This window comes from Lemur catta, chromosome 14, assembly GCF_020740605.2.
Source record: "Lemur catta isolate mLemCat1 chromosome 14, mLemCat1.pri, whole genome shotgun sequence".
Taxonomy (NCBI): Eukaryota; Metazoa; Chordata; class Mammalia; order Primates; family Lemuridae; genus Lemur; species Lemur catta.
The window spans coordinates 24,106,031-24,132,814 of record NC_059141.1 but is presented as its reverse complement, the minus strand read 5'-3'; the positions used below and the strand labels follow the sequence as shown (position 1 = coordinate 24,132,814).

The following is a 26,784-nucleotide window of genomic DNA, read 5'->3' as shown; positions in this document are numbered from 1 at the left end:
AGAGAGGTAACTGACCACAGGAATGTCCTGCCTTCAGGCATTTGCCAGCCTCAGGAAACCTGACCTTTTGTTTGACTAGCCCACTGGGAGAAGGGTCAAAAACTCAAAGCTGGCTGCACGCCTGTAATCCTAGCACTCTGGGAGGCTGAGGCAGGAGGATCACTTGAGGTCAGGAGTTTGAGACCAGCCTCATCAAGAGTGAGACCCCATATCTACTAAAAATAGAAATAAATTAGCTGGGCAACTAAAAATTAAAAAAAAATTAGCCGGGTGTGGTGGCACATGCCTGTAGTCCCAGCTACTTGGGAGGCTGAGGCAGGAGGATTGCTTGAGCCCGGGAGTTTGAGGTTGCTGTGAGCTAGGCTGACGCCACGGCACTCCAGCCTGGGCAACAAAGCGAGACTCTGTTTCAAAAACAAACAAACAAAAAAACAAAACAAAACAAACAAAAAACCCTCAAAGCCCAGGCTTTTGCAAGGTGAGGAGTCTAAAAGGAGACCTTTTCCATAATATGGTAAGATTCCAAAGAACTCCTGAGGGTGAACTGGAATTGGACCAGCCCTCTTGTGAAATTACAGCTGGGGTTCCAACACCTTGGTCATCCAAGGTATAGGGTATATCAAGCCTTGAAATTGGTTTAAGTTGAACCTGGGCTAAGAACAACTGTGTTTCCATGTAGAAATTCCTTCTTGGCATTTCCTGGGAAATGTACATGTCTTTCTAAATCCTAAGAAGAATCAGTTGAGAAATCTGGAAAACAAGAGGAAGTACTAGATTTCTCCTGTGAGAATAAAGCCTAACAATAAATGTAGAGACATTATCGGTTTGAAAGAATCCACCAATGTTAGCTTGAAAGCAAGAGCATGGAATACTCTAAAGTTGACATTTACAGGAACTAGGAAATGTTTCCAGTTCAGGGTCAGGATCTGAACAGTTAGTTTTGCTAGTAGTTGCTGTGTATACATGTGTTTATAAGTGTGTGTGCTCATAGCCCTGTGTGCTGCTGCTACCGTAAATCATTCTTGCAAATAAAATAAATATTAATAAGCTTATTTGTTTTAGTTTTTGTTTTTTTTGAGACAGAGTCTCGCTCTGTTGCCCAGGCTAGAGTGAGTGCCGTGGCGTCAGCCTAGCTCACAGCAACCTCAAACTCCTGGGCTCAAGCAATCCTTCTGCCTCAGCCTCCCAAGTAGCTGGGACTATAGGCATGCGCCACCATGCCCGGCTAATTTTTTCTATATATATTTTTAGTTGGCCAGATAATTTCTTTCCATTTTTAGTAGAGACGGGGTCTCACTCTTGCTCAGGCTGGTCTCGAAGTCCTGACCTCGAGGGATCCACCCACCTCGGCCTCCCAGAGTGCTAGGATTATAGGCGTGAGCCACCGCGCCCGGCCTAATAAGCTTATTTGTATGGTATGCTTTATAAAAATCTTGTGATCATCCTAGAAATATCAAGTTTTGGAAGCAAAGTAAGTCCTTAAATTGGCAATTCTGGCACCTAATTCTGTGTGGTGTCAAATCTTTCTCAGAGAGGCAAATGTTCCATTATTTGGATACTACCCAACAATGTTTGCCCAGTGTTTTCCAGTGCTTAATATTTTCTATAGGTTACAGTTCTCTGTAAATATTTTAACAGAAGAAATGCAAAGATAAGATGTGAATACTGTTGTGAAATCCTCCTACACAAAATCAGAAACTCATCCAAAATTTGAATTGGCAAAAGCAATGTCAATTTCAACGGCAAAGTGAAAATCAGAACAAGACAAAATATTTTCATCCTTAAAAAAGAAAATGAGCTTACACGAGCCCTGCCTGGAGATACTTTTGGATACACCCTTAACAATTCAACCAACGTCAACATAAAATAAAAAACTTTTTTTCTAAGTCTGGGATAGTAGTCACAAAACAAAGATCAGTACTACTAAATAGGGTAACTCATGCTTTGTGTATTTAAAATTCTAAGAATAACTTTTAAATACTAAATATTTGTGGTATTATCTTTCAATTTTTAAATGATTTTTATTTGACATTTATTTTGTGCTAATGTTCCCTTCTTTTAATGTTTTATATTATTAAATGACTATTATCATGTTTTCTGATTCTATAAATATTTTATAGTTATGTAAGGTGTTAAGCTTAGGGAGAGGTGAGTGAAGGGTATATGGGAGCTCTGTATTATTTTTGCAACTTTTCTATAAATCTAAAATTATTTTAATAAAAGTTAAAAATGCTTTGAAAATGTTGATAATGGGGAAGGCTATGTATGTGTGGGGGCAAGGGGTATATGGGAAATCTTTGTACCTTCCTCCCAATTTTGCTGTGAATCTAAAACTGCTCTAGAAAAGTCGAGTCTTTTAAAAAAAAAAGTCTATCAGGTAGAGAACATTTTTACATGCTATGAAAATATATAATCATATCACATTTGGATTCATAATAACATTATACTGTGCATTTATTTCATATATAAATACGTGACCTCTGAAAATTTTAGTATAAGCCTATCACAAGAAAAGTATTTATTATTGATTATGGTCACTACTGTTATTTAAGAATGTATAAACAAAGAGTTTTAATAAAATACAGAGTAAGTTATAATTTAGGATTCATCAGGAATTTCAATTTCTTGTCTCTGAATTCCAAAGATTACTAACTTTCAGGAATTTGGAAACATCAGCTGACCACAAACGAGTGACAGAAACAAATGCAAATCCCCTCTGGAGTCAGGTGCCTTAATCTCTTCATCTCAGGTCCTGAAATTTTCCAAATACTATGACCAGGACAGTAAAAGATACCCAGACACACAAAGAGTCTAGACCACGTGAACCAGGCCCATGTGACTTTAAAAATAGTCCCACTAAGACTGCATATTTTAGACTCATACACAGACTATAAAACAACTATGCTTGCCATGTGTAAAGAAAATAGAAAACGAGTTGAAAGATACCTTCAGGACACAGGAAACTATAAAAGGTTAACATATCACATATGAAAAAAAAATAGAACTTCTAGAAAATCAGTGCTCATGACTTCATAATTGCAGGGTCTTCAAAAGGAGCAAGAGCTACAATGAAGAACCTCACTGTGGGTCTGGCCCAGCACTGGAGTATTTTGCTACATTAACGGATCTAAGGGGGGTGGCATCTCTGTGCTGGCAGTGCCAGCTCCCCAGGAGGCCAACTCAAAGTAACAACAGAGGGAGGAGATCTTGGAAAGCTCTGGGAGATGGAGCAAGCAATTCAATTCAATTTCATCCAGTTAAACGAAATTCCATTGATCAGGTATTTAACGAATCCCTCTCCTGTACAACGTGTAGAACGGCACACCAGGTATGGGGGAAATTACACACTAACAGGTAGTATTTCTCTTCTCAGTAGGCAAATAAACAACCAAGTACAATACTGATCAGATTAAATAAATGCTGTATTGAAAGTTCTTTAAATCTCAGCCCTTAAATTTCAAGATTAGAGATTGTACAGAACTAGATTAGAGGAGTAAAGTCTAGTTAATCAAACTGATTAACTTCTACCACTCTTGAAGGACTGCTTATATTGTTACATACACCTTTTATGAAGACAGAAAAAGATAACCTTAAGAGGAATTGTCCGTGATTACAAGGAATAAATAATTTCATCACGTTAGCAATAGATATAAACAATACATCTACTGAAAAATCAATCAAGTCAATATTAACATACCCAGAGCTGTATTTGGTGGATTCAGATTTTACAAAGTTTTCCTGATTGAGACTCTACCCACCTACTGTAGGTTTTTCACAGTATTAAACATTTAGCAGTTTAAAAAAATAGTAAGCGCCCAGGCTGAATTATTAAACTAGCCTGAAAAAGAAGGTCAGGTAAATTAAAAAGACACACCAGCCTCATCACATAGCACCAGTCCATTAATCCATTGAAAGACACTGCACAGTGTTCTTAAGCACAGAAGACATAACATTTCTGTGGAACACTATTAATTCTAAAAAGTGTCATTACTGGGAATATTGGAAAATTCCTGCCACCTGGAATTTGGGAGACTTTTGTTCTCCCACCCATATATCTAATGCAAGAACAGTTTACAGGTATATCTTGAAACTTGTAGGTATGGGAAGTGATGGATAATGCTGGAGTTTGCTGTGGCTCTTGGGGATGTAACACCCAGCCAGCCAAGGGTCCCTGAGCATTCCTTTCCAGGCGCTCTGAAACCAAGGTATCTGGTATTTCCCCAAGGGCTCAGATACTCATACTGAATGAACACCTTTTTGGGGACATGTTTAAGCATCTATCTTTGTTCTGTAGCTTGAGGGTAAATGTTGCTGCTGCCCTTTTCAGCACAGTGACCAGGGCCCAGCTGCCTGGCTGTCACCTAATCAATCACACAGAGTTTGCTCTAGGACCCTCCTGTCGCCACATCTCCGAGTCTGTAGTAGTTCCCTTAGAACTGTGCCCACGTGCACAGCAGTCCTTTCCTGAGCATATTCTGGACAGAGGTTTCCTCTCTTTCTGCAATACCATCTGCTTTCCATCTTCAGAAAATAACTCAAAATTTTATTATATGTATAACAATTATATAATCCATAAAATTATCTATATTATTATATACAAAATTATATTATTCCAATAATACTCTTTCTTGCTGGAATTTTTTTATTAAATATTTTTCACTGGTGGGCCGTTCGGGTCGGTGAAGGATCCCAAGATGGCTGGGCAAAAACTTGGCCTAAAAGCCATTGACTGGGTAGCTTTTGGAGAGATCACACCCCCAAACCAAAAGGCTATTGCTAATTCCCTGAAATCTTGGAATGAGACTCTCACCCCCAGGTTGCTGCTCTACCTGAGAATCCACCAGCTATAGACTGGGCTTACTACAGGGCCAACATGGCCAAGGCAGCCTTGGTGGATGACTTTGAGAAGAAGTTTAATGCCCTGAAGTTTCCTGTACCAGAGGATAAATATACTGCCCAAGTGGATGCTGAGAAGATGTGAAAACTTGTGCTGAGTTGGTGTCTCTCTCAAAGGCCAGGATTGAGGAATATGAGAAACAGCTGGAGAAAATGAGGAACATAATTCCATTTGATCAGATGATCATTGAGGACTTGAATGAAGGCTTCCTGGAAAACAAGTTAGACAAGGAGAAGTATCCCTAGTGGCCTCACCAGCCAATGGAGAATTTATAAAATTGAGTCTGGGAGGAAGTTCTGGCCCTTATATTACACACTGTGGACATTAAAAATAAAAATAATTGTGTAGTTAAAAAATATTTTTCATTTACTCTTAGAGACCTAAGGTGGAAGGGGAGGCAGCTGTGTGTGCTCAGTATCCCATCCTGCTCCAGGCTCTCTCGACCGCGATCCTTTCACTCTTATTTCCTACTGGAGTCCTGCTAGTCCTAGATCCCCAGATTACTCTTTATTATTTACCTTCCTGATGACATCTCAGCTCAGAGGCCTCTGGTACTTAGGCCAAAAGTGACATGCAGTCCCGTTCTCCCTGGGCCCTAGACCACTTGCAGTTTGTTGCCTCCCTCTCCTACTCTTCCTACTTTATGAATTATTTCTGAGTCTGGTGAATATGAATGAAGTCTTCTTCAGAGGCTGATCATCCCCAAATTAAGGGACAGAATTTGAATTTCTGAATGTGCAAGGTAGGAAGCAGTGAACTGTAGTAGTTAAAAACGTAAGCTTAAATCCCAGTTCCCTTGGCAAATTACTTAATCTCTGTAAGCCTTAGTTTCCTTATCTATGAAGTTGCCATATGGATAATCCCTGTACCTTTAGGCTGGCTATGAAGATTCTTTGTGTAAACAAAGGGAGCGGGGTTAATATGCTAATAAACATTAGCTATTATTATTGTTGATGAAATCTAGTCCCTGGACCACAAAGATACATGACCCAGTTTTCTCATGAGTCTTAGCCTGGAAGTCTAGTCCTTAATAAAGCCTAGTTAAAGAAAATTATATTTAGGGACCTCCCATATGCACAACTGCTGTGATGCTACAGCAGTACAGGAGATATAAATGTCAACAAGGGTATAATGTCTCTGAGGGTTGAGATTCCTTATCTGAGCAGCAAATGAAGTCAGGAGGCTACCGTGGTCATAGGATATATCAAGACAGAGCAATCTATTAATAATTGTGGTGACAGAATAGAAAATTAGGTAGTAAAAATGTAAATCATTCTTTGCTGATCAAAGATGGTAACATACCCCTAAAACACATGGGTAGGCTGTTACCTGCACTTACAAGTATCAAGAAACCAGTATGTTATTCCCAGATCACTTACCTCTAAGTTGCTGGAGTTCCACATTCAAACTTTCAATGTTGCTCTCACAGAACTCGAGATTCTCAAGGGTCTCTGCCCTTAATGATTCATCTTGCTTCTCCTCCAGCAGTAAGTTTAGCTCCTCTTGAGCCCTGTTGTACATATCCAAGTCCTGCTCCATCTCCTGAATCTTCACCAACACTAGGGGACAGGGGGAAGTTTGGTCCAGACTCTTTTCCGTGTGCTCAGGACCCTCCTTTTCTAGGGTCTCGCAGCCAGGAGAGTGACGGGTCAGGAGCTTGGGGGACGCTGCGTTCATTCTCTGCTGTGCCGAGGGAGGCAGGGGAGCTGGGCGAGAGGGTCGCATGGCCAAGGGTGGCGCAGGTTTCAGGTTCTGGTCAACCAGCAGATGGGGAGAAGTGGATGCCGGAGTACAGGGACGGGGTGGTGGTGGCCTTAGGGCCTTTCTCCTCTCGGGCAGCTCCTGCTGGGTGATTAACTTTGAGGAACCTCGGACAATATCCTTCTCGGAGTTAAAGTCCATGATGGAAAAGTGGCGTAAAATTTTATCTGGCTCTGTGCCAGGCCCTGCCAGGCTCAGGCTCTTCTCAAACTCTATCAGTTGTTGTGTCAACTTAGTATCCAGGTCAACGCCACCATCTCCCTGTGAGAGCGTCGTTGCCTCCACAGTGAGCTCCTTGCCTTGCAGACCAGGCTTCATCTCCAATCTCTCTGATGCCGAGTAAAAGCTGGACACATTTTCTTTGGGTATAAGGTGCTTTTTAGCACATCTTGCTATGCTCTGGAGCTGAGAGCTCAACTGGCTGGGTTTGACCACCCTTGAGGCTGAAAGTGAGGAGCCCCTGTGAAGAGGGGGCACCGGCCTCTGAAGAGTGTTCGGCTGGGAATACGCTCTTTTGGGAGGTAGGCTGGTGTAGTCTCTAGTCCTTGCTTCCAGAGGAAGAAGGTCAGAGTACTGTTCTGAGTGTGGGTGGCTCCCTCTGGCTGTAGAGTAATACTGGCTTTTCTGCAGTCTGGGATGAGAAGGTACCTGAGGTTGGGAGGAAATACCGTTGGCCACCCCCAAAGGGTCCGTCGTGGAAGAGTCTTTGGCAAGAGGCTTTTCGTGCTCCACGCCTGGGCTTCTCGGGGGCCCTCCTGAGGTGCCTTCATCCTGATAAGAGTTTATGTTTGCTTCATACTCAGAAGTCAGATGACCGAGGGGAGAGGTGGATGTTTCAGAAATAACATAGCTGGACTTCTCTGCCTCATACTCACAAGCTTCATGTCTTTGTTCCTCTACTACTAAGGAGTCCTCCAAACAGTCCAGAGATGTTTCAGGGATCTTGGCAAGGTTGCCTTCCTGAGGCAGGACCATGTTTTCCTCCATCTGTGTGCCAGGACATAATTTCACAAACCGGTAAGGAAAGACTCCTGTCCTGCCCTTCAGCGAGCCTTCTAGCCAGCCATCTTCCAAGGTCGCCAGAATTCGGATTTTATCTCCAACCTCAAAATCCAGTTCATTCGGCTCCAGGGCTTGGAATCTGTAGAGGGCGATGCCGTAAGTCCCCGGCTGCCCGTCATCCTCGTCTGGCCCCCTCTCTTCTTCTTCTGTAGGGGTGTCTACTTCACCATTAACAAGGCCATCACCTTGGTTTCCAGAACTTACCAACTCATCCACAGTCCGCAGGGGCCCCAAAAGCTCTACAAAACCTTCCGGAAAAATGCCTCTTCGGCCCTCTAACTCCCCCTCAAACCAGCCTGGTTCGGGAACTCCAATAATGGTAATCACATCCCCTTCCCTGAAGTCCAACTCTTCATCCAGCTGGGCAGAAAGCCCCATCAGGGCCCGGGCTTGTCCCATGGAATATTCAGGAATCTCAAGCAGGGCACTCTGGGAGTGCCACTGCTGGCTCTGTGAGGAGAGGTAGAGCTCGCGGACACACGACGATGGGAAGAAGCCCCGGGCACCCCAGCAGCTTCGGCCCTGCAGCCAGCCTGCAGCAGGACTGCCATCGAGAATCACGAGGTCACCTGAAGAAAGAGAAACAAAGAGAATGACCTCAGTCATCACCCCAGCAGGACGTTATTATAATAGTACAACTCATCATTTTAAACAGCTACCAAATTCAAGAAAATATACACCTAGGGTTTTAAGAGCATGACCACTTGTGACAATTTAATAAATGGAACATTCCTATAAAGCTGTGGTTCTCAAAGAGTGACCCATGGGGAACCCAAGGGATGAGACCCTGAAATCCTTTCAGGGGATCTGTGAGCTCAAAACCATTTTCACAATAACATTAAGACTTTATCTACATTTTTCATTGTGTTGACATCTGCAGTGATTGTGCAAATGCAATGGTGGGTAAAAATGCTGGCAATGTATAAACCAAGGGAGTGGCAACAAATTACAGGAATTGTCACTGAATGGTCACTGTATTCTTTACCACCCTGCATTCATGGTTTTAAAAAAAGACAGGATCAGTTAAAAACATCCTTGATAAAACAATACAAATAATTCATTGTGACAATACGGGGATATACATAAAACACTTTTACTGGCTGTCTCGAGGAGAAGTGCTTGAGCAACTGAGTTACAAGCTTGACCAACTGCTCATTTTCAGAGAACACCATTTTATGTCCAAGAATGATTGACAGACAACTGTGGTTATTCAGGCTTGACTATCTGGCAGACATTTCCTCCAGAATGAAAGAAGTGGTCTGTAACATTAAGGAAAACAAGTGACAATACTTGTTGCCAATGATAAAATTCCAACCTCCAAGCAAAAATTAGAATTTTGGAAAACTTGTACCTCCTACCATAAGTGTGACATTTTTCCTATACTTAAAAGATGTTTCTGATGATATCACTATAAATATTAACAGACAATTTTTTGATATTGTATAATGAAATGGTCAACATTTGGAAAAACTGAATAACTCACCGAATCAATATTTTCCAATGTATGACATTATAAAATCATTCAGGGCTAAAGATTCATTCCAAAATCAAGATAAATTAATGGATTTTAGTATAATAGTAGGAAAGGTTCACTGATATAGTGATATAGATCCCACACTGCAATTATCCCTTAAGAAACTACCACTTGTTGCATTTTGGTGCAGTATCAAAGATGAATATTCATAATCATCTGAAAAAACTACTAAAATACCCCCTTTTGCCTCTCCTTACATAATATGTGTGTGAGGCTGGATATTCTTTATATACTTCAACCAAAACAACATATTGCAACATACTGAATACAGATGTAAATATGAGAATACAGTTTTCTTCTATTTAGTCAAACAATTTAAAAGATTCACAATCGGGTACAGTGGCACATGCCTGTAGTCCCAGCTACTTGGGAGACTGAGACCGAGGATCGCTTGAGCCCAGTTCAAGTCCAGCCTGGGCAACATAGCAGGTACCTTGTTTCTAAAAAACAATAAATGATTTTTAAAAAAATAAAAAGATTTACAAAAATGTAAACCAATATCACTCCTTAGTAAATTTTTTTGTTTGGAAAACTAGTTATTTTTCATAAAATGTTATTTAAATTAATATGCAATGGGTTTTTTAATGAATAATTTTTTAAGTTCTTAATTCTAATAACTAATATGATAAATATCAATAGACAAAGCCCAAATAACCAAAAGCTCTTTGGAAGGTCTCAATAACTTTTAAGAGTGTGCAGTGATCCTAAAACCCAAAAGTTTTGTAATCAGCTTAAAAGAAAACTAAAAAAAATAAAAACACAAAAACCAAAAGTTTGAAAAACACTGCTATAAACAATGTTACTGTAACCCACACCACTGGATCAGTTTATAAGTGACAAAAGAATAACATATAGCCCTTTGGATAGGGTTCATCATTAACTGAATTTCTCACACTAAATTTTATTCATTATCAAATGTGTAACAGTTAAAGAAGTTTTCAGGAATGGGTTCTTTGTCTGAGGTAAAGGTCATGAGCAGTAAGCTCTTCATTCATTTTCTCCATAGTTCTTGAGCTGTCCCTATCCTGAAAATACACTATGAGATCTTAAAAGAAGGTTCTAGTAAATTGTCACTTTTGTTTTTGAAGATAACCAATTTTCAGGCTATCTTCACAAAATATAAGCTTAGAATAGTTAGCATCTGTCTTATTGAAAAACTTGAGGTAAAGAAAGGATAACAGCTCAGTATTTGTTTCTGGAAAAACTCTAAAATTCAGTCATATGATTTACCTCAGTTTTTTAAAAAAATGACTCTATAATTTGATAATCAATTGTTTTATAACAAACTCTTAATTATCTGATTACAACCTGTTCATTTGTGGATTATCAATTTTAATCTTACGTTAAGATTAAAGTTAATCTTAACCATAATCTTATAGTTGAAACCTTCCTCTCATCTGTCACCTAATTCAACTTTCCTTCCATGAGCAGAGGTGCTCAAGAAAACCTACTGGCCCAGGTAGAATAAAACCGGCGTAGCAAAGCATCTAGCAAAATCATACGGGTCATTTCATAGTCAACCATGTTGGAAAACTAGGTTATCTTTCAGCCTCTTCATTTTCATGTGCTCTTGATTTTTTTAACCTAGCAAAGAAATTATCACTTGTACCACTAATTCTGACACTTGTATTTCTATATACTACACAGCACCTAACATAAGGTTTTAGACTTAGTAGGAGATGCCCAATGTATTTTCATGGATTTGGTATTATTTTGCTTAGATGTTCCCGAGAAATAGGGTCCTATATTTCTATGTTCCTTTAACTTACGATTCCATATCCATTGGTCAGAGCTTGGGGTCCTGAGAATTATAAGTGATTTTTTTCCCCCATGGCCCTAAAGCCATCCACTGGGGCCACAGAGGGAACTCACTGGAGACTGCTTTTCAGACACAATGGGCCTCTTGGTGAACAGGAAGAATAAAAGCGTGCCATAACTCCCACTCTTCTGGCTTTGAAATGGACTAGCTTTCTTAAAGCTGTAGAATTGCAATATTTTCGTAGTTTTGTTAGATCTCCACGAACCCATATAATAGGGCTTGTTTTCCTATCTATTTTCAGCAGGGTAACTTTTGATAAGGTTTATTACCTAGCAGACTGTCATTGTGTTGGTTATTTCTCCATAATAAAGGTGAATTTTCAAACAAATCAGAACTTATACCCTGGAAAGCACTTTAGAGATCATTTAGCTCAAGGACCTTTTTCTTTTTTGAGACAGAGCCTCACTCTGTTGCCGAGGCTAGAGTGCCGTGGCGTCAGCCTGGCTCACAGCAACCTCAAACTCCTGGGCTCAAGCGATCCTACTGCCTCAGCCTCCCGAGTAGCTGGGACTACAGGCATGCACCACCATGCCTGGGTAATTTTTTCTGTATATATTTTTAGTTGTCCATATAATTTCTTTCTATTTTTAGTAGAGACAGGGTCTCGTTCTTGCTCAACCTGGTCTCGAACTCCTGAGCTCAAACGATCCACCAGCTTCAGCCTCCCAGAGTGCTAGGATTACAGGCGTGACCCACCACGCCCGGCCTCAAGGACCTTTTTTATAGCCCTGTTACTGAGTTTGTCTGCATGAGTCTCATTTTCATCAGAAAGAGTCATACAAGCTATGCCCCTGGGGTCCTAGGTGATTCCTTAGGAATGCCGGCTGCCTGGTGGTCATTTTCAGACTTCTGAAACGTTAACATGAGGAGCTCCTGGAATAGCTTGCCCAGATTTTGAGAACAGAAAAATAGGATGTGTGGTGACCCTTAGAGTCAGCCTGAGCCTTTGGTTTACGCACAATTAATCCCAGCCACACTGCTTGTTTCCTCTGGTTGGATTTCTTATTTGAACAGGAAATGTGTTAGTCATAAAATGATAAGAACAAATGCAGGTCTTCTTAGGATCCAACATAAGCAGTCTGACTGCAATAGTAGGATCCTCCCTGACCCCACCATGGCTCTCTCTGAATGCCCAGGGAACTGCGGGCTTCAGGCAGACTGACCACATAAGGGTCTTATTTAGGATTCCAATTCAGCCATGTCAGAACTTTAATCCTGATATCGCAAACTCATGGCATCCCAAATTTACAACACATGCTTTGACTGATTATCAGTTTATTTTTTTATTGGCCTTTTGTTTTGGGGGAGGAGATGGCCTAGAAACATGAGGTTATAGGCAAGGGATAAGCATTCTTATCCCTTGTGAGGCAATTATTAGGGATATTCTATCACTCCCCACAATACTTACTAATTTTTTTTCTCTCCTCTTTCTCTGGTTTCTCTGTCTTTTCCTTGTTATACTCTCTTGTTTTCGTTTCGTTTCTTTTTTTTTTTTTTTAACTTTTACTTCTTTTCCTCTTTCTCTTTTTCCCTCTCTTTACTTACTGTGTTGACCCTTCCTCTAAAAAACAGTCTTGTTTTTCAGTTTAACTGTAATTCAAAATACAAGTCCAAACCAACTGGATCGCTTATGGAAAAGGAGGAAGGGTGACACCTGCTGGAAGAAACCACTGGTGGTTCTGATTCCAGACAGAATCTCCCTGGAAGAATGTACATCCCCATGAAACTTCACAGAATTATCTGCGAAACCCAAGAACCCAGGTTAAGCCAATGAGAACAGCTAATACTTATCAAGTGCTTACCTATTGCCAGATGCTTTATATGTATAACCTCATTTAATCCCCACAATTACCCTGAGGTGGGTATTATCATCTTCATTTTATAGACAAGAAAACTGAGGCTTCATAACTAGCCCAAGTTTACAGCTATTAAGTGGTAAACTTGGATATAAACCTAGGGCCTCAGAATTCTTATCTCTTAAGCTATATTGCCTGTTCTAAATACATATATACATATATAAATTATATATATTCGTATATATAATTTTCTTTCATTAATCCTAATGATACTTCTTAAAGGTAAATAAATAACAATTAACTAAAAGGCACATGGTAGAACACGATGGTACTCTCACATATTCTTAAGGTTTCCAAGTCCCCTCCTGACACATTCCATCGCCAATGTTTTGTTTACACAGAAGAGAAGCTACACTACACTGAGGGTTACTAAGGAAAGATAAAGCTACAACAGCGATCAGGATTAACAGTACCAGAGCACAGAGCGAAAGGAATGTACACTACTCATGAGCTGAAACATCGATCTAATGGCAAAAACAGTTTTCAGTCTAGGGAGTAGAAGGGTCATCCCACTAGACTTGAAAATCAGGAAGCCTAGACTCAAGTCTGATAAACTATATGTGGTATAAAACAATACATGCATTTTTTCAGTCATTTTGTTTCCGACTATCAAAATTAATACCTGATAACATGACCTGTAATGTATAGAAAACAAGAGGAATCAAAATTGCTGTGTCTTAAGCTAAGTTTCCCAGAAAAATACCGATTGCATAGGTACACCTAACTTCCCCAACCTCAAAGGCTGGTGTTTTCCAATAGGAAGAGACATACAGAGCTGAAACAGACGTGAAAGGCATAGAAGGAAAGCTGTCTGGCCAGTGATTATTGGCACTAGAATATCACAGAGGAGAGAACGAGATAGATTAGTACATCTCTTTCTCTTCCCTCCTTCCCAACCTGTCCCCCTGCCCTGCATCCTCCTCCTCTGGAGTTCACTTACAATTTTAAGCTTATTAGGCTTAATTAGTTAAAAGGTAGTCAAGATAAGATCTACAGATTCCAGGACCTGCTCTGACCTTGAATCAGTCCTAGTACAGGTGACTCACGGTGCTTGGGTCTTCCTGAGAACCTCTCAGACGGCCATGCTATCTGATTAAAATCCAGGCTACCCACACCCTCTGCACAGCTGTGGCGGGAGCCACTATGCTCTTGCCTTCTCTGTTCTATCTGGGGCTGGTCTGACATGGACTACAGACCTCCACTGGGAGAGCTATGAGTAAGGGCAGATCAGGTCCTTGCGATAATCTCTTGATTTATTTCTTCCCAATCTTCATTAAGCAAGGAAGTATACAGAATAGAGGTGGAGGCTGAGTATAAAGTGAAGCACAAGAAACTCTCAAAATAGATTTTGAGGATTAAGGTCAAAATCCAATATTCTTTTCTTCTCACTAAGTGTTAGAGAAGTTTGCTAGGTTTTTCTGAATATGTGTGAGTGTGTGTGGGACGGGGGTGGGGGAGTAAGAAATTAAGCCCATCCCTTTTGTGCCATACTTCAAAAGAGTAAGTAACAATATTAGTAACAAACCTACCATTTTGGTGACCGAGTTTCACAAAATTGGATTGATCATAACACTCAGTCTACAGAACACTACTGGTTTCTCTCTTTACACACAAATGTATGGACTTAAGTACACTTTTGAAATGGTATATAGTTTATAGTTCATATATCTATCTGAATGCAAGAAGTGAGAAATACTTGGAATACCACCGAGAGATGACTATGACTATTTTAACACATTAATGCCATGTGAGTTGTATTTAACTCATGCTAGGTTTGAGCCCGCGGCCTCATGAAGCACATGAAGACTCAATTCTCTGAAACAAATTGAATAACTATATTGCGAGTCACATACAACTCAATCGGCATGCAGTGAAAAAACTGATTCTAGCGCTGCGTGAGTTGCGTATAAACTCACGCACAGAAAACAATAAACAAATTTTTCATTAAATTAGAAAGGATCATTTTGTTTTCAAAGCTTTTATTCTATTTTTGTAATAAAACACTGTGGCCCCAGGGAAAAAAAAATTTTTTCTAGTGTGGCAATGTGTTAAATCACTTTCTTTTAAACTGGCTCTCAGGGGCACTTTTATAACATTATTTAACGATGGGGTGGTAAAATGGGGCTGGTTTGCATCTGTCTCCTAATTTATATATCAAAATTCTGCTTTACCATAGGCATTAATAAATAGTAATATTGTAGTAAAGCCATACAAATTTTTATGGGGAAAAAGATAAATACATAGTCTGAGGTGTGGCTACAGTATAGGGGCAGTGGGAAGATCGTGGTGGACTTAGAATATGTTACGACTTCACATTCTGAGGCCACAACTTCTCACCTGCAGCTAGCAGTCTTTGAATCTCACCCTCATTATTTATAAAATACAGTTAATAATGCCCACTTTGCAACCTCCCAGCTGTGCTGAGGATCAAATGAGAATGTGTTTGTGAGAAAATACTGTGAAAACTGTAAAATCCTACTAAAATATAAGGCATTATTATTGTCCATACTATTTTAGTATTACTGAGGACTCTCTAGAGGTTAGCCACTTATAAAAATTCAACAGTTTTTATAGTTGATCTAGTTGTCAAAATGGGCAGACTCCACCAATCTAATTTTCCAACAGTCTACTCTTTGATGAGCAGCTTACCTCGATGGAGGGGAAGACTGTTCAATTCTTGAGATGTAAATTCACAGATGCAGACATACAGTCTCTCTCCCTCTTTTAGACTGGGAATGGTCACAATTTCCACAAAACTGCTGGGGAACTGTCCTGAAAATAAAAGGAAACATACCGAATACTGAAATTCAATACCGAATACTGAATTTTCTTTTAATATTGAAATTTCTTTTTCTATCTGTGTACAAGAACACTTTTTTCTGAGTCCATTTATAGACCCCGACTTGAAAACTCATTGAATACTCATGACTGGAGATCTACTGTAGAAAAAAGACAGTGCACAATATTAATATTAGATGCATGCAGAACACAGAGAACACAATTCAATCCAATAAGCATTTATCAGATACAGCTGTATATGCAAAGTACACTGCAGAGGGAAACATAAGACAGTCTTTGTCTTCAAAGATCTGAAAATCTAGTTTAGATGTAAGGTCTAATTTAGACATAAATAATAATTCAGAGTCACAACATAGGTATACAAATTGCTATGGAAGTTCAGAGAGGGTAGAGAATGGGTCAGGAAGAACATGAAAAATTTTAAGAAAAACATAGCATTCGAGTCTGAAGATGGGCAGGGTTTTAATAGGTGGTGGCAGAAAGACAGGGCCTGCTAGCTGGAAAGAATAAGACAGTTTGATGGATTCTACTTTCTAAACATCTCCTGTGTCTGTCCACTATCTCCAGACCCAACCCCTTGGTCCGGGCTGTCACCACCTCTCACCTGGATTACTCCCACAACCTCCCGACTGCCCTCCCTGCCTCCAGTTTTGCCCCTTCATATCCCTCTTCGATCTACAGCAGTGAGCTTTCCAAAGTTCAAATCTGACCATGCTCACAGCACTTTTCACGGCTTCCCATTTCCTTCAGTCCTTACCATGGCATACTTTACCCTCCACAACCCAGCTTCTGCTCCTCTCTCCGGCCCATCCTCCTCTGCTCAGCCACTCAGACTCCAGTCTGTACTGAACGTCCCTCCGTCCCTCCGTGTTCTCTCTCACTCCAGGGACTTCAACAAGCACTACCCTCTGCCTATCCTCTTTGCCCTGCTAACTCCTACTCATCATTTTTGTCTCAGCTGAGGTATCATTTCTACTGGGAAATAATCTGTTCATCTGCCAAATGTGAGTTAAATGTCAAGAGTCTACTCTAAGGTCTGTTTAACATATTCCAACCCAGACTTAGATAAATATAAGGGGTCTTCTAAAAGTCCATGAAAAATTTGTACTATGAAAAAATTATGCATGGATTTCGTTTTTTTTGGCACCAAAATAAACTCATACTAACTTGTTATAACATGTCTGAACAGGATCTAGTTTGCGGCACTAAGAAGGATAAGACATCAGTTTGAAAAGAGCCCCTGTCAGAGCAACATGATTTCTGCTAAAACTGAAGCCAGAGCAAACAAATTTATGGTGGAAAAATGGTGAAACCACTGACACTTTATGAAAAGTGCATGAGGAAAATGTCCCAAAGAAATCAGCGTTTACAAATAGATAACTCATCTTAAGAAGGGACAAGAGGATGCTAAAGATGAAGCCCAAAGCAGCAAACTATCCACATCAATTTGTGAGGAAAAAATTAACCATGTTTGTGCTCTAATTGAAGAGGACCAATGATTAATAGCAGAAACAACAGCCAACACCATAGACATCTCAATTGGTTCAGCTTATACAATTCTGACTCAAAACTGAAGTTAAGCAAACTTTCCACCCGATAGGTGCCAAAACCATTACACCCAGATCAGCTGCAGCCCAGACCAGAGCTTTCAATGGAAATTTTACACAAGCAGGATCAAGATCCTGAAGGGTTTCTTCAAAGAATTGTAAAAGGAGATGCAACATGGCTTTACCAGTACGACTCTGAAGACAAAGCACAATCAAAACAGTGGCTACCAAGAGGTGAAAGCGGTCCCGTCAAAGCAAAAGTGAACTGGTCAAGAGCAAAGGTTGTGGCAACAGTTTTTTGAGATGCTCAAGGCATTTTGCTTGTTGACTTTCTGGAGGGCCAAAGAACAATAACAATCTGCTCATAATGAGAGTGTTTTGAGAAAATCAGCCAAAGCTTTAGCAGAAAAACACCCGGGAAAGCTGCACCAGAGAGCCCTTCTGCACAACAATTCTCCTGCTCATTCCTCCCATCAAACAAGGGCAATTTTGTGAGATGTTCAATGGGAAATCATTAGGTCCACCTTACAGTCCTGATTTGGCTCCTTCTGACTTCTTTTTGTTTCCTAATCTTAAGAAATCTTTAAATGGCACCTATTTTTCTTCAGTTAATAATATAAAGAAGACTGTATTGACATAGTTATTTAATAAATTCCCAGGACCCTCAGTTCTTTAGGGTTGGACCAAATGTCTGCTATCATCACTTACATAGATGTCTTAATTTCATGGAGCTTATGTTGAGAAATAAACTTATATTTTCTACTTTTATCTTTTAATTCCATTTTTCCATGAAGTTTTTGAAGTCCCCTCATACATGCAAGTTAAGGATTGGATGAACACAAGTGTGTGTCATGCAGGGAAAGCTTCCACCCTTTCTTAGGCTAATTAATGAAAAAAATTGATGTAAACATATATTTTAAAGAAAAGAAAAAACTAACCAGGTGTATGGAATGTGGGAGGTAGGTAGCACCCAGGGTAGAGGGTAGTTTTAATAAATTTGGGCCAACCATGGATCTAAGGAGGAGTGAACAGGATGAATCACATTCCCTTGAAAAGAATGAGAGAAAGATTGCTTCTTGGCCTTTTGGCTAAGATCAAGTGAAGAATGAAAGAAAGGCTGGAAAAAGGTAAAAGAATAATGGCTAGAGGAAACAAAGTGGAGAGAGTGTTACGTTCCATTGATCTGAGATAAAGCTGATTGTGAAAATGGTAAACAATGGGGTTCTGAAGAAAGGAATAATGCATATTTTGAGAAGACAAATAATAACACTGAACAAAAGAATAAAGACCTGGGAAGGGAGAAGGAAGGAAAGGGAAAGAATTAGATAGACAAATGCCGTGGCAGCTGGTGTCGAACCATTCAGCCTCTTGAAGGAATCACTAAGGAGCAATGGAAAGACAGAAATTTCCCCCTCCCAGGTGGAGACCACAGCAGGAAACAGAAGGCAAACACAAAAGGATTCTGAAGTTTATTAATTTAGGCTTCCCATTTAGTCTTTATTTTTAATTTGGACGGAAGGCAAGGCCTGGGGTGCATTGTGTACATGAGGAATGGGGGTCTCTTACCTGTAACATCCTCCTTCTTTCCTAGAAGCCAAAACTCATCCACAACTGCCAACACCTCAATAATATCTCCCACAAAAAGTGGCAGCTCTTCTGATACACTAGGGCAGAAGTCAAAAATGGCTCGAACAACCGAGCCAGTCTCCATGTTTTATAACCTGGAGAGAGATCAAAAGAAACAGAAAAGTGTAAATATTTAAGACATTGTAATATAGATCTGTTTCGTGAAAATCGTAAAGCTTAAGAAAGAGATACTTATACCGAAGTCAAAGCTGAGCAAATAAGTTTGTACTTTATATTTTTTAAAAAATCAAAGTACTTTTTTATTTATTTCTCTAAAAATATTAATTTCCTCATATATTTTTCATTTGAATCCCAAAGGAATTCTAGAATTTAAAAAAACATGACCTATACCCCTGAGTGACAGAATAGATTCAAGTCAGCAAATGTAGGCTTTTCAGAGTGCCAGAAGAGGGCAGTAAGGAAATTAACATTTTTAAAGCACCAGACAACATGATACTTTTTAAATACAGCATCTAAAAAGTAGGGATTTTAGATATGACATTTCATTTATTTCCCATAACCATCTTAAAGATTAAGATACTATAAGGCTCAGCAAGGTTAGAAAACATAACTTATTCAAGAGCACAGCGCTCATAGCAGCAGGGCCACGACACAAACTGAGGGACTGAGGGGCATTCTAGCTCCTACCTACTGGGATGTTTCTACAGAAAAATATAACGCGGTCTAAAGAACTGCAGCAAGACCACGCCTCAAAGGCTGAGATTTAAAACATAATGAAAAGTAAAACTTCATAAAAGGAAGAAGGAAGTGCTATGTAGATGGTGCCTCCAGACAAGACTTAGTACATTATTCCAGATCCAGTGTGTTTTTAGTTCAAAGAAGTCTGTAGCCCAAACTTGGAGCATATCCTTGCACTGTTCTAGTGTCTATGCTGTAATAACATGATGTGTCCATTACCTTGACACGTGTGGCTGGGGAACCTACGTATGTGCTGCAGCAGTAGAAAGAGAGGGCATAAGTAGAAGACATAGTCCACCTGTAAACAGTCAGCCCCGATTAGAGCTACATTTCTCCCCAGGTCTTTTACAAGGAGCAGCTAAAGCTCTCCGGAGTGTCCATGTCTATTTCTCTTTATTCACCTTGAGTGCTCACTTGGTGTTAGTAGAGATAAGGATTCTAACTTTCATCTCACATTCAACTATAATCACATCAAAAAGCATTAAGTGCCTGATTACAAAAAAAGAAAAGATGGTTGTAGCTCTGTTAATGTATAACCTAAGAAAACACTGATGTGATCAAACATACTAGGCATAGAATAAACAGTTCAGCATATTAATGAGGAATACATATAAGATTTTAATAAACCATGCAACACAATTAAACATTACCTATTTAATTTGTACTGTTGAGTAAAAGTAGCTTATCTTTGTGTTACTGGAACTCTTTTCTCTTTATTTTTATTTTTAATTTCAGAATGGTATGGGGGTACAAATATTTTGGTTACATAAATTGCTTTTGTACCGTTTGAGTCAAAGTTACAAGTGTGCCCGTCACCCAGATAGTGTGCATTGTAACTGTTAGGTGTGAATTTACCCACCCCCTCCTCCTCCCTCCCACCTGGAACTTTTTTCTAAAATGAGATGACTTGGGTCCACAGTGGAAAAAAGAAGTGGTTAGTAGCATTTCCCACATCCTCTGTCTTCTCCTACCACAGATTTTCTTTAAGTATTAAAAGAAATCTAATTATAATACATGCTAAGGAGGCAGCATGTGTGAATGTAAAACACTAGGCTTCTGGAGTCAGAGACCCAAGCCCAAATCCCAGCTCCATTATTTATTAGTTATTTCACCTTGGACATATTATTTAAACTCTCTGGGCTTCAGTTTCCTTGTCCCAAAAAATTGGAGATAATGATACTTTCATAATAATTAAGAGGATGATTACAATGATAAAAGTAGTTATAATAGTGCCTAATATCTACTGAGTACTTACTAGGTACCATGCATTGTACTGTGTACTTCCCTCATGGAGTCCTCAGAACAATCCTTTGTATAGTATTGGTTCACATTTGGCAAGTGAGGACACAGGCTCAGAGAGGGGATGTAATCTGCCCAAGGTCACACAGTAAGTCAGAGGTGGAATGAGAACCCCCATGTGTCTTTCTCCAAAGTTTACCCAGTATGCTAATTGTGTGAAAGCACCTAGGACAGGGCTGGTATAGTAGCTGCTCGATGTTAGTGGCCTATTACAAAACATCATTTCCATAATCAACTACAAACTCAAATCTGTGTCACTGATATAGCATCACCAGAGAACGTGCTATTTCAAGTACATAATCTCTGTAAACACTACAGCACTTAACATTTCAACACATCGAAACTTGGTTAATTTTGAACATGTTTAAAAATAGACATATATTTCTCTGACTTCTTCAATATACTTCTTCAAGAGACTGAACATGATTTGCTCTTTGGCTGATGGATGCAAGTTCATTATTAAGATTATGCATTACAGTATTGTGTTGTGATATATAATACCGGGACTGTGCAACTTTGAGGCCTTTCTCTGTTAATGTCAGCCTATACTTTGCTCTCAATTTAGTGCCTCTGTCCATTCTCCCACCCTCTTTCTACATTGCTGTTTATAATCTGCTGGGGAGGGGGGGACCACACGTACACCATCAAAATTATTAAAGTTCCCAGATAAATAAAAGTAAACAAGCTCTAAATGGGAGGCTAACAAACTCTTTGGTGGTGGTAAAGGACATGTGTTAGCGCCAGAGTTTTTCAACAGTGACTTTTTATGTGGGGCTCTGAGGGCCCTTTCTAATTTTCTGGCTGTCTTCCAGAGGACTGAAGTTGCCAGATGTCAGATTTCCGCATAAGGGTGGTGTCCCAAGTATTTTTTTTAAAAAACCAAACAGAATATTTTGCAAACCTCTTAGCCATCTATATGTTATTAAAACAATGCCTCAAGGTTGGGACAAGGTAGATATTATTTTCCTTCTTATACTATGTTTTCTCAAATTTCATCTCACTATCAGACTAAATATGTACCTCGTTATCTAAAATATAAGGTAAAGAATTAGCATAAACCCCACAGGATTACTTAAGAGCTACTCTGTTCTATTACAGAGTAATCCTTGTGACCTGAAAGAGTTAAAGCTTCTCCCTGAGAACCTTTTCACTCCACCAGAAAATGACTCAGAAGCAGAGGAGAATCTGGCTCAATAAATACTTTTGCCGACTGACCTCCTACTCGATTGGAATGAGTGCGTAATTCCCGAGGAACACACACCCTAGAAGGGTACTGAAGTCAGAGCCTCGCTAAATTACATGATTCATGTGTGAGACCAGAAAGTAGGTCTTGATGTCCTCTGTTTTACGTATTATATGATGAATTTCATCTGTCTTCTCTGCTCTATACACACTATGAAAAGCAACTATTATTATCCATGCCAGGGCCATTTTAGAGGCTTGAGCATGTATTTTGAAACTTAATCATAAATTGCTTCTATAAGCTGTTCCACCAACTCCAGATGGAAGTAAAAAGAACTTCAGAGGAAATCAGAACACAGATGGGCTTGAGAGAAAACAGAGGAAATTGCTGCCTGCATGGCACGATTTCAGGGACATCAGAAAAGTTTGCTGTGAAAACAAGACCTTCTTCCCTCCCTGCTGAATGCCTGCACTTCTACCTCTGGAGGGTCATTCTGCATTTGAAACATAAATATCCTCAGAAAGAAAATTCTTCAAACCCTTTTAGAATGTAAACTCTGTGAGGGAAGAGATTTTTTGTTTGTTTTGTTCAGTGGGCTACAGCAGTGCCCCGCACATAAAACATTTGCAAATTTTTGGTGAACAAATAATTTATTGAACTTTCAGAAAATATATGAAACTATTTATATCAAAATCTCGAGTTCCACTTATCTAAAACCAAAATAACCATCTCTTCCCCACAGTTTTACTTTTCAGCTTGCCTATCTATGTATGACACTGGGGTGTCACATAAATCTTCCAAATTGAGCATTAAAACCTCGGACTTCTCCTTCATCCTCTACAGCTGACAGTACACTAATAACAGCAGCTTCCATGTGAGTATCTACCAGGTGGTAGGAGCTTGAATCATCACACCACTGCAGGGTAGACAGCCAGGCTCTAATCCCAGCACCGCTGCTCAGTAACCTACTCAACCTTAACAGTTAACAAATAGCTAAGCCAGACCAGAATTCAGGTCTGTTTGTTGTGTTGTTTGTGTTCTTTTTACTACAAACATCGCTTCTTTTAAATCTCATTGGTTCTTCCTTCCAAATGTTCTAGACTTCCATTTTTCTGTTTCTCCAACATCGTATTATGAAATTTTTCAAACAGGAAAGTTGAAAGAATTGTATACCCACCTCTTAGATTCTATTATTAACATCTTGCTCCAGTTACTTTATCACATATCATCCATCACTTTATTCCTTTATCAATTCATGTTATTTTTTTATGCATTTCAAATATACATATATATTTTTTGATGCATTTCAGAATAAACCACATTTTCCCCCAAACTTCAGCATACATATCTTAATTAGAGTTCAATATTTGCTTAGAATTCTTTTAAGTATCTTTCTCCTCTCCTCTTAGCCAATGTTAAAATTCTTTTCTCCCCACTAAAATGTCAGTTCATCTGATTAATCTTAATAAAATGTCAATTTTTACATATTACTCAGTTGCTTAAAAATTTAAAAGGTCAGCCAGCTGCAGTGGCTGACACCTGTAATCCTACCACTCTGGGAGGCCAAGGCAGGAGGACTGCTTGAGCTCAGGAGTTCAAGACCAGCCTGAGCAACAGCGAGACCCGTCTCTACTAAAAACAGAAAAATTAGCTGGGCATCATGACGTGCTGAGTGGTCAAATTTATGGAGACACAAAGTAGAATGGTTGTTGCCAGGCACTGGGGGAAGAGGAGATGAGGAGTTAGTGTTTAATGGGTATAGCATTTCATTGTGGGAAAATGAAAAAGTTCTGGAGATGGATGGTGATGGATGGTTGCAAAGTAATGTGAATACTAACGCTATAGAACTATATACTTAAAAACAGTTAAAATAGTAAACTTCATAAACTTCATGTTATGTATATTTACCACAATAAAAATATTTTTTAAAAATGTATTTCATAAAATGTGAGAGAATGTGAAAGAAGGCCTGGGAGACTTTGCAAATTTTTTATAAGCAATATATCTACAAGTCTGGACATATTTTATTAAAAATCTCCTGAGATCACAAACTATAAACTTTTATCCTGATAGATACTGCTATCAAATGGCTTAATAAGTAATTTCCAACACAGCCGTTGCAGTCAAGGTCTGCACTTGGTACAGACTGAGGATACTGAACATCTGCCCTTCGAGTCTGTCCCTCCCACCTGCTCTATGCTGCAGAGGCCCTCAGGCACCACATCAAGGCCTCCTTGGCCTCTGGCTTCCAGCTGGGTTCAAGCCTATGGGTGGCACCCGCAGCAGCTCTGAGGGCAGAGGGGTATTTATTCCCCTGACTCCCTCCCTGCTGAGCTGTGAGGTGGCTGCATAGCTCTATTAAAGGCCTCGGCTACCATCAGAAGGCCCCCTCAAAACAGCTCTTTCTCTTACATCAGACAATCGCCTCGTCCCCTGCCCCTTTAGGAGTGGGGTGGGTCTCCTGCTAGCCTTGGTATACACTACCATCCTTTGTTATTTTCCCTAAACTTGTCCATTCTGTTTTAAATTGGTCCTCCACAAATTACCCAATTTCATGGTGCCTTTTTGTTTTCTGCTGGGCCCCTGACTGTTACATGTCCAAAAGGATTTATGAGGATTTATAAGAACTATACATGAAAAGAATGAGGACAGAGTATAGAAAACTATAAAAATAGTTTCCTAAGTCTACCATTCTAAATCCAGGTGAGAGATAAGCGCTAGAGATATAAATTTTGAAGTCTTTAAAAAAATATTTAGAAAACTTAATGCCTGAGTTTCCTGCAACCCCCAAAATTAACCAGTATACTCTTTCAAAAAGCACTGGTATTACCTTCTACATTCTTCCTAATATTGCCCAATCTATAATATAAATATAAATTCTGAGCCAGGTACAGTGGCTCACACCTAATCCCAGCAACTTGGGAGGCCGAGGTGGGAGGATTGCATGAGGCCAGGAGTTCGAGACCAGCCTGAACAACATAGTGAGACTCTGTCTCTACAAAAAAAATAAAAAAATTAGCTGGGTGTGGTGTCATGAGCCTGCACTCCCAGGGACTCAGGAAGCTGAGGCAGGAGGATTGCTTGAGCCCAGGAGTTCAAGGTTGCAGTAAGCTATGATCTTGTGCTATTGCACTCCAGCCTGGGCAAGAGAGCAAGAAAAATTTCTGAAAGGGCTTCCTTAACTAAAAGTCAACAGATGCCATTTCTCCTTGTTTGGTCCTACCAAGGAGCTCACTGGGGCAGCACAGGCACATCTCTGCCTACCTGGGACAAGCTGGGACAGAGGTTCCTCTTTGCAGGGGTTCTCCAGTACAGGTTCCTTCAAAAGAATATGCTTTCATAAGCACCTGGAAATTTCCTTATGCCTTGGAGCTAAACTCTCCAGAAAACACTACCCTTTGGGAATGAGAATCCATTTAAAAAATTTCAAGTCCCAGCAATGAGAAGGAATATTTAACCTCAAAAGCAACTGCACGTTTCTCTTGTACGTGACAATACAGGGCTAAATGAACAGTTTCTTTCCTTTGTGTAAAAGGATAAGAGGTGTCAGAAAATGAAATCTAAATCTGCTTCAGGAAGGAAGGAAATGAGAGAAGCTAGGAAAACAGCATTTCCTCCTCTGGTTTATGTCACTGGAGTTCACACTGGACAAAAGGTGGCAGTGACGGCCAGGTGATTCCTTAGAGAACTAGCAACAGACGAATCGGAAAAGTACAGCCCATCCTGACCACAGCGTCTTCTTAGGGCTGAGTGGCACCACCTGGGCCATCTGCTCTCCTTCAGCTGCAAGGCCACCCTGCCTAGCGTGCTTCTGAGGACTGCAGCACTCACTAAGCGAACTCTGGTTCAGCAGGTTGTGCGATGTTGGGCTGTAAGAACAAACCTACTCTGGCTTAGGTGAAATGATCAGAGAAACTAGGGCAGAAAGGTAAAGAAATCTGTCGTCATAAACTGTCTCACAATCTGTACTGCAACACTCTGCTTATTTCCAACCGGTCCCAAGTTGGAAGACAACAGCCCTAGGTGGAACAAGATACATGTCAGCGTTTCCACCAGTCATGGGCCTCTCAGTTCTTCTCAGGATTTAACCTGAAAAACTCTTGCTTAAAACAACCAAACACTTCTATCAATTTTTTTTTGACAAAAGACAGAATTTAAATTAAGAAAGCTTCAGGATTGACTCTCATGGTACAGCAGTTTTAATTAACTTAGGGCTTCCACACCATTCCCAGTAAGCTGATGTTTCCCCCTTTTTTAGTTTTTTGACAAAACTGCCTATATCTCTACATCAGATTTGTCTTCTTGACACAATTGCACTGGTGGAGGGAGGTCCCACGATTGATATTTCAAGACCTACAAAGTTTGAGGAAATTTACGTTAAAGAAATATTTTCAGATGGGTTAACCTAGGAGGCACTTAAGGAACATTTCTTAAATCATGCATGAATCTCAATTATGGGTGGAAATTTAAGAACCACTGACTCATAACTAAATAAATTGGACATGTCTGAGCTAAGTAGCTTAGTGACACATTAAAATTAACAGCTCCACCATGGTGTATATGTAACAAATGCCCAGATAATACATATGTGAGCAGTTGCAGAACTGCAGATTAAGGAGAAACTATCAAGTGAAACTTTAGGGTGTGGCTGCAGATAACAAGAAGCACGATACACATGTAAAAACATGCAGTTTTTAAAGCA

At 39.9% G+C, this 26,784-nt stretch overlaps 1 protein-coding gene and 1 pseudogene across 6 annotated transcripts in view; one reads left to right on the top strand and one right to left on the bottom strand.

The window, feature by feature from the left end:
• LOC123650139 (dynamin binding protein) overlaps positions 1-26,784 on the bottom strand; it is a 104,977-nt gene that overhangs the window by 47,871 nt on the left and 30,322 nt on the right. For 5 of the 6 annotated variants that reach the window (XM_045568648.1, XM_045568651.1, XM_045568646.1 and 2 more), the window contains exons 2-4: positions 18,842-18,996; positions 15,579-15,701; positions 6,277-8,289 (exon numbers count right to left, since the gene is read on the bottom strand). In XM_045568648.1, the coding sequence (XP_045424604.1) occupies positions 6,277-8,289; positions 15,579-15,701; positions 18,842-18,986 (2,281 nt within the window). In that variant the 5' untranslated portion in view covers positions 18,987-18,996. Of the gene's footprint in view, positions 1-6,276; positions 8,290-15,578; positions 15,702-18,841; positions 18,997-20,855; positions 20,878-26,784 lie in introns of those variants that run through there. The other variant, XM_045568650.1, reaches the window with a different exon arrangement.
• Positions 4,695-5,238, top strand: LOC123650143 (annotated as a pseudogene).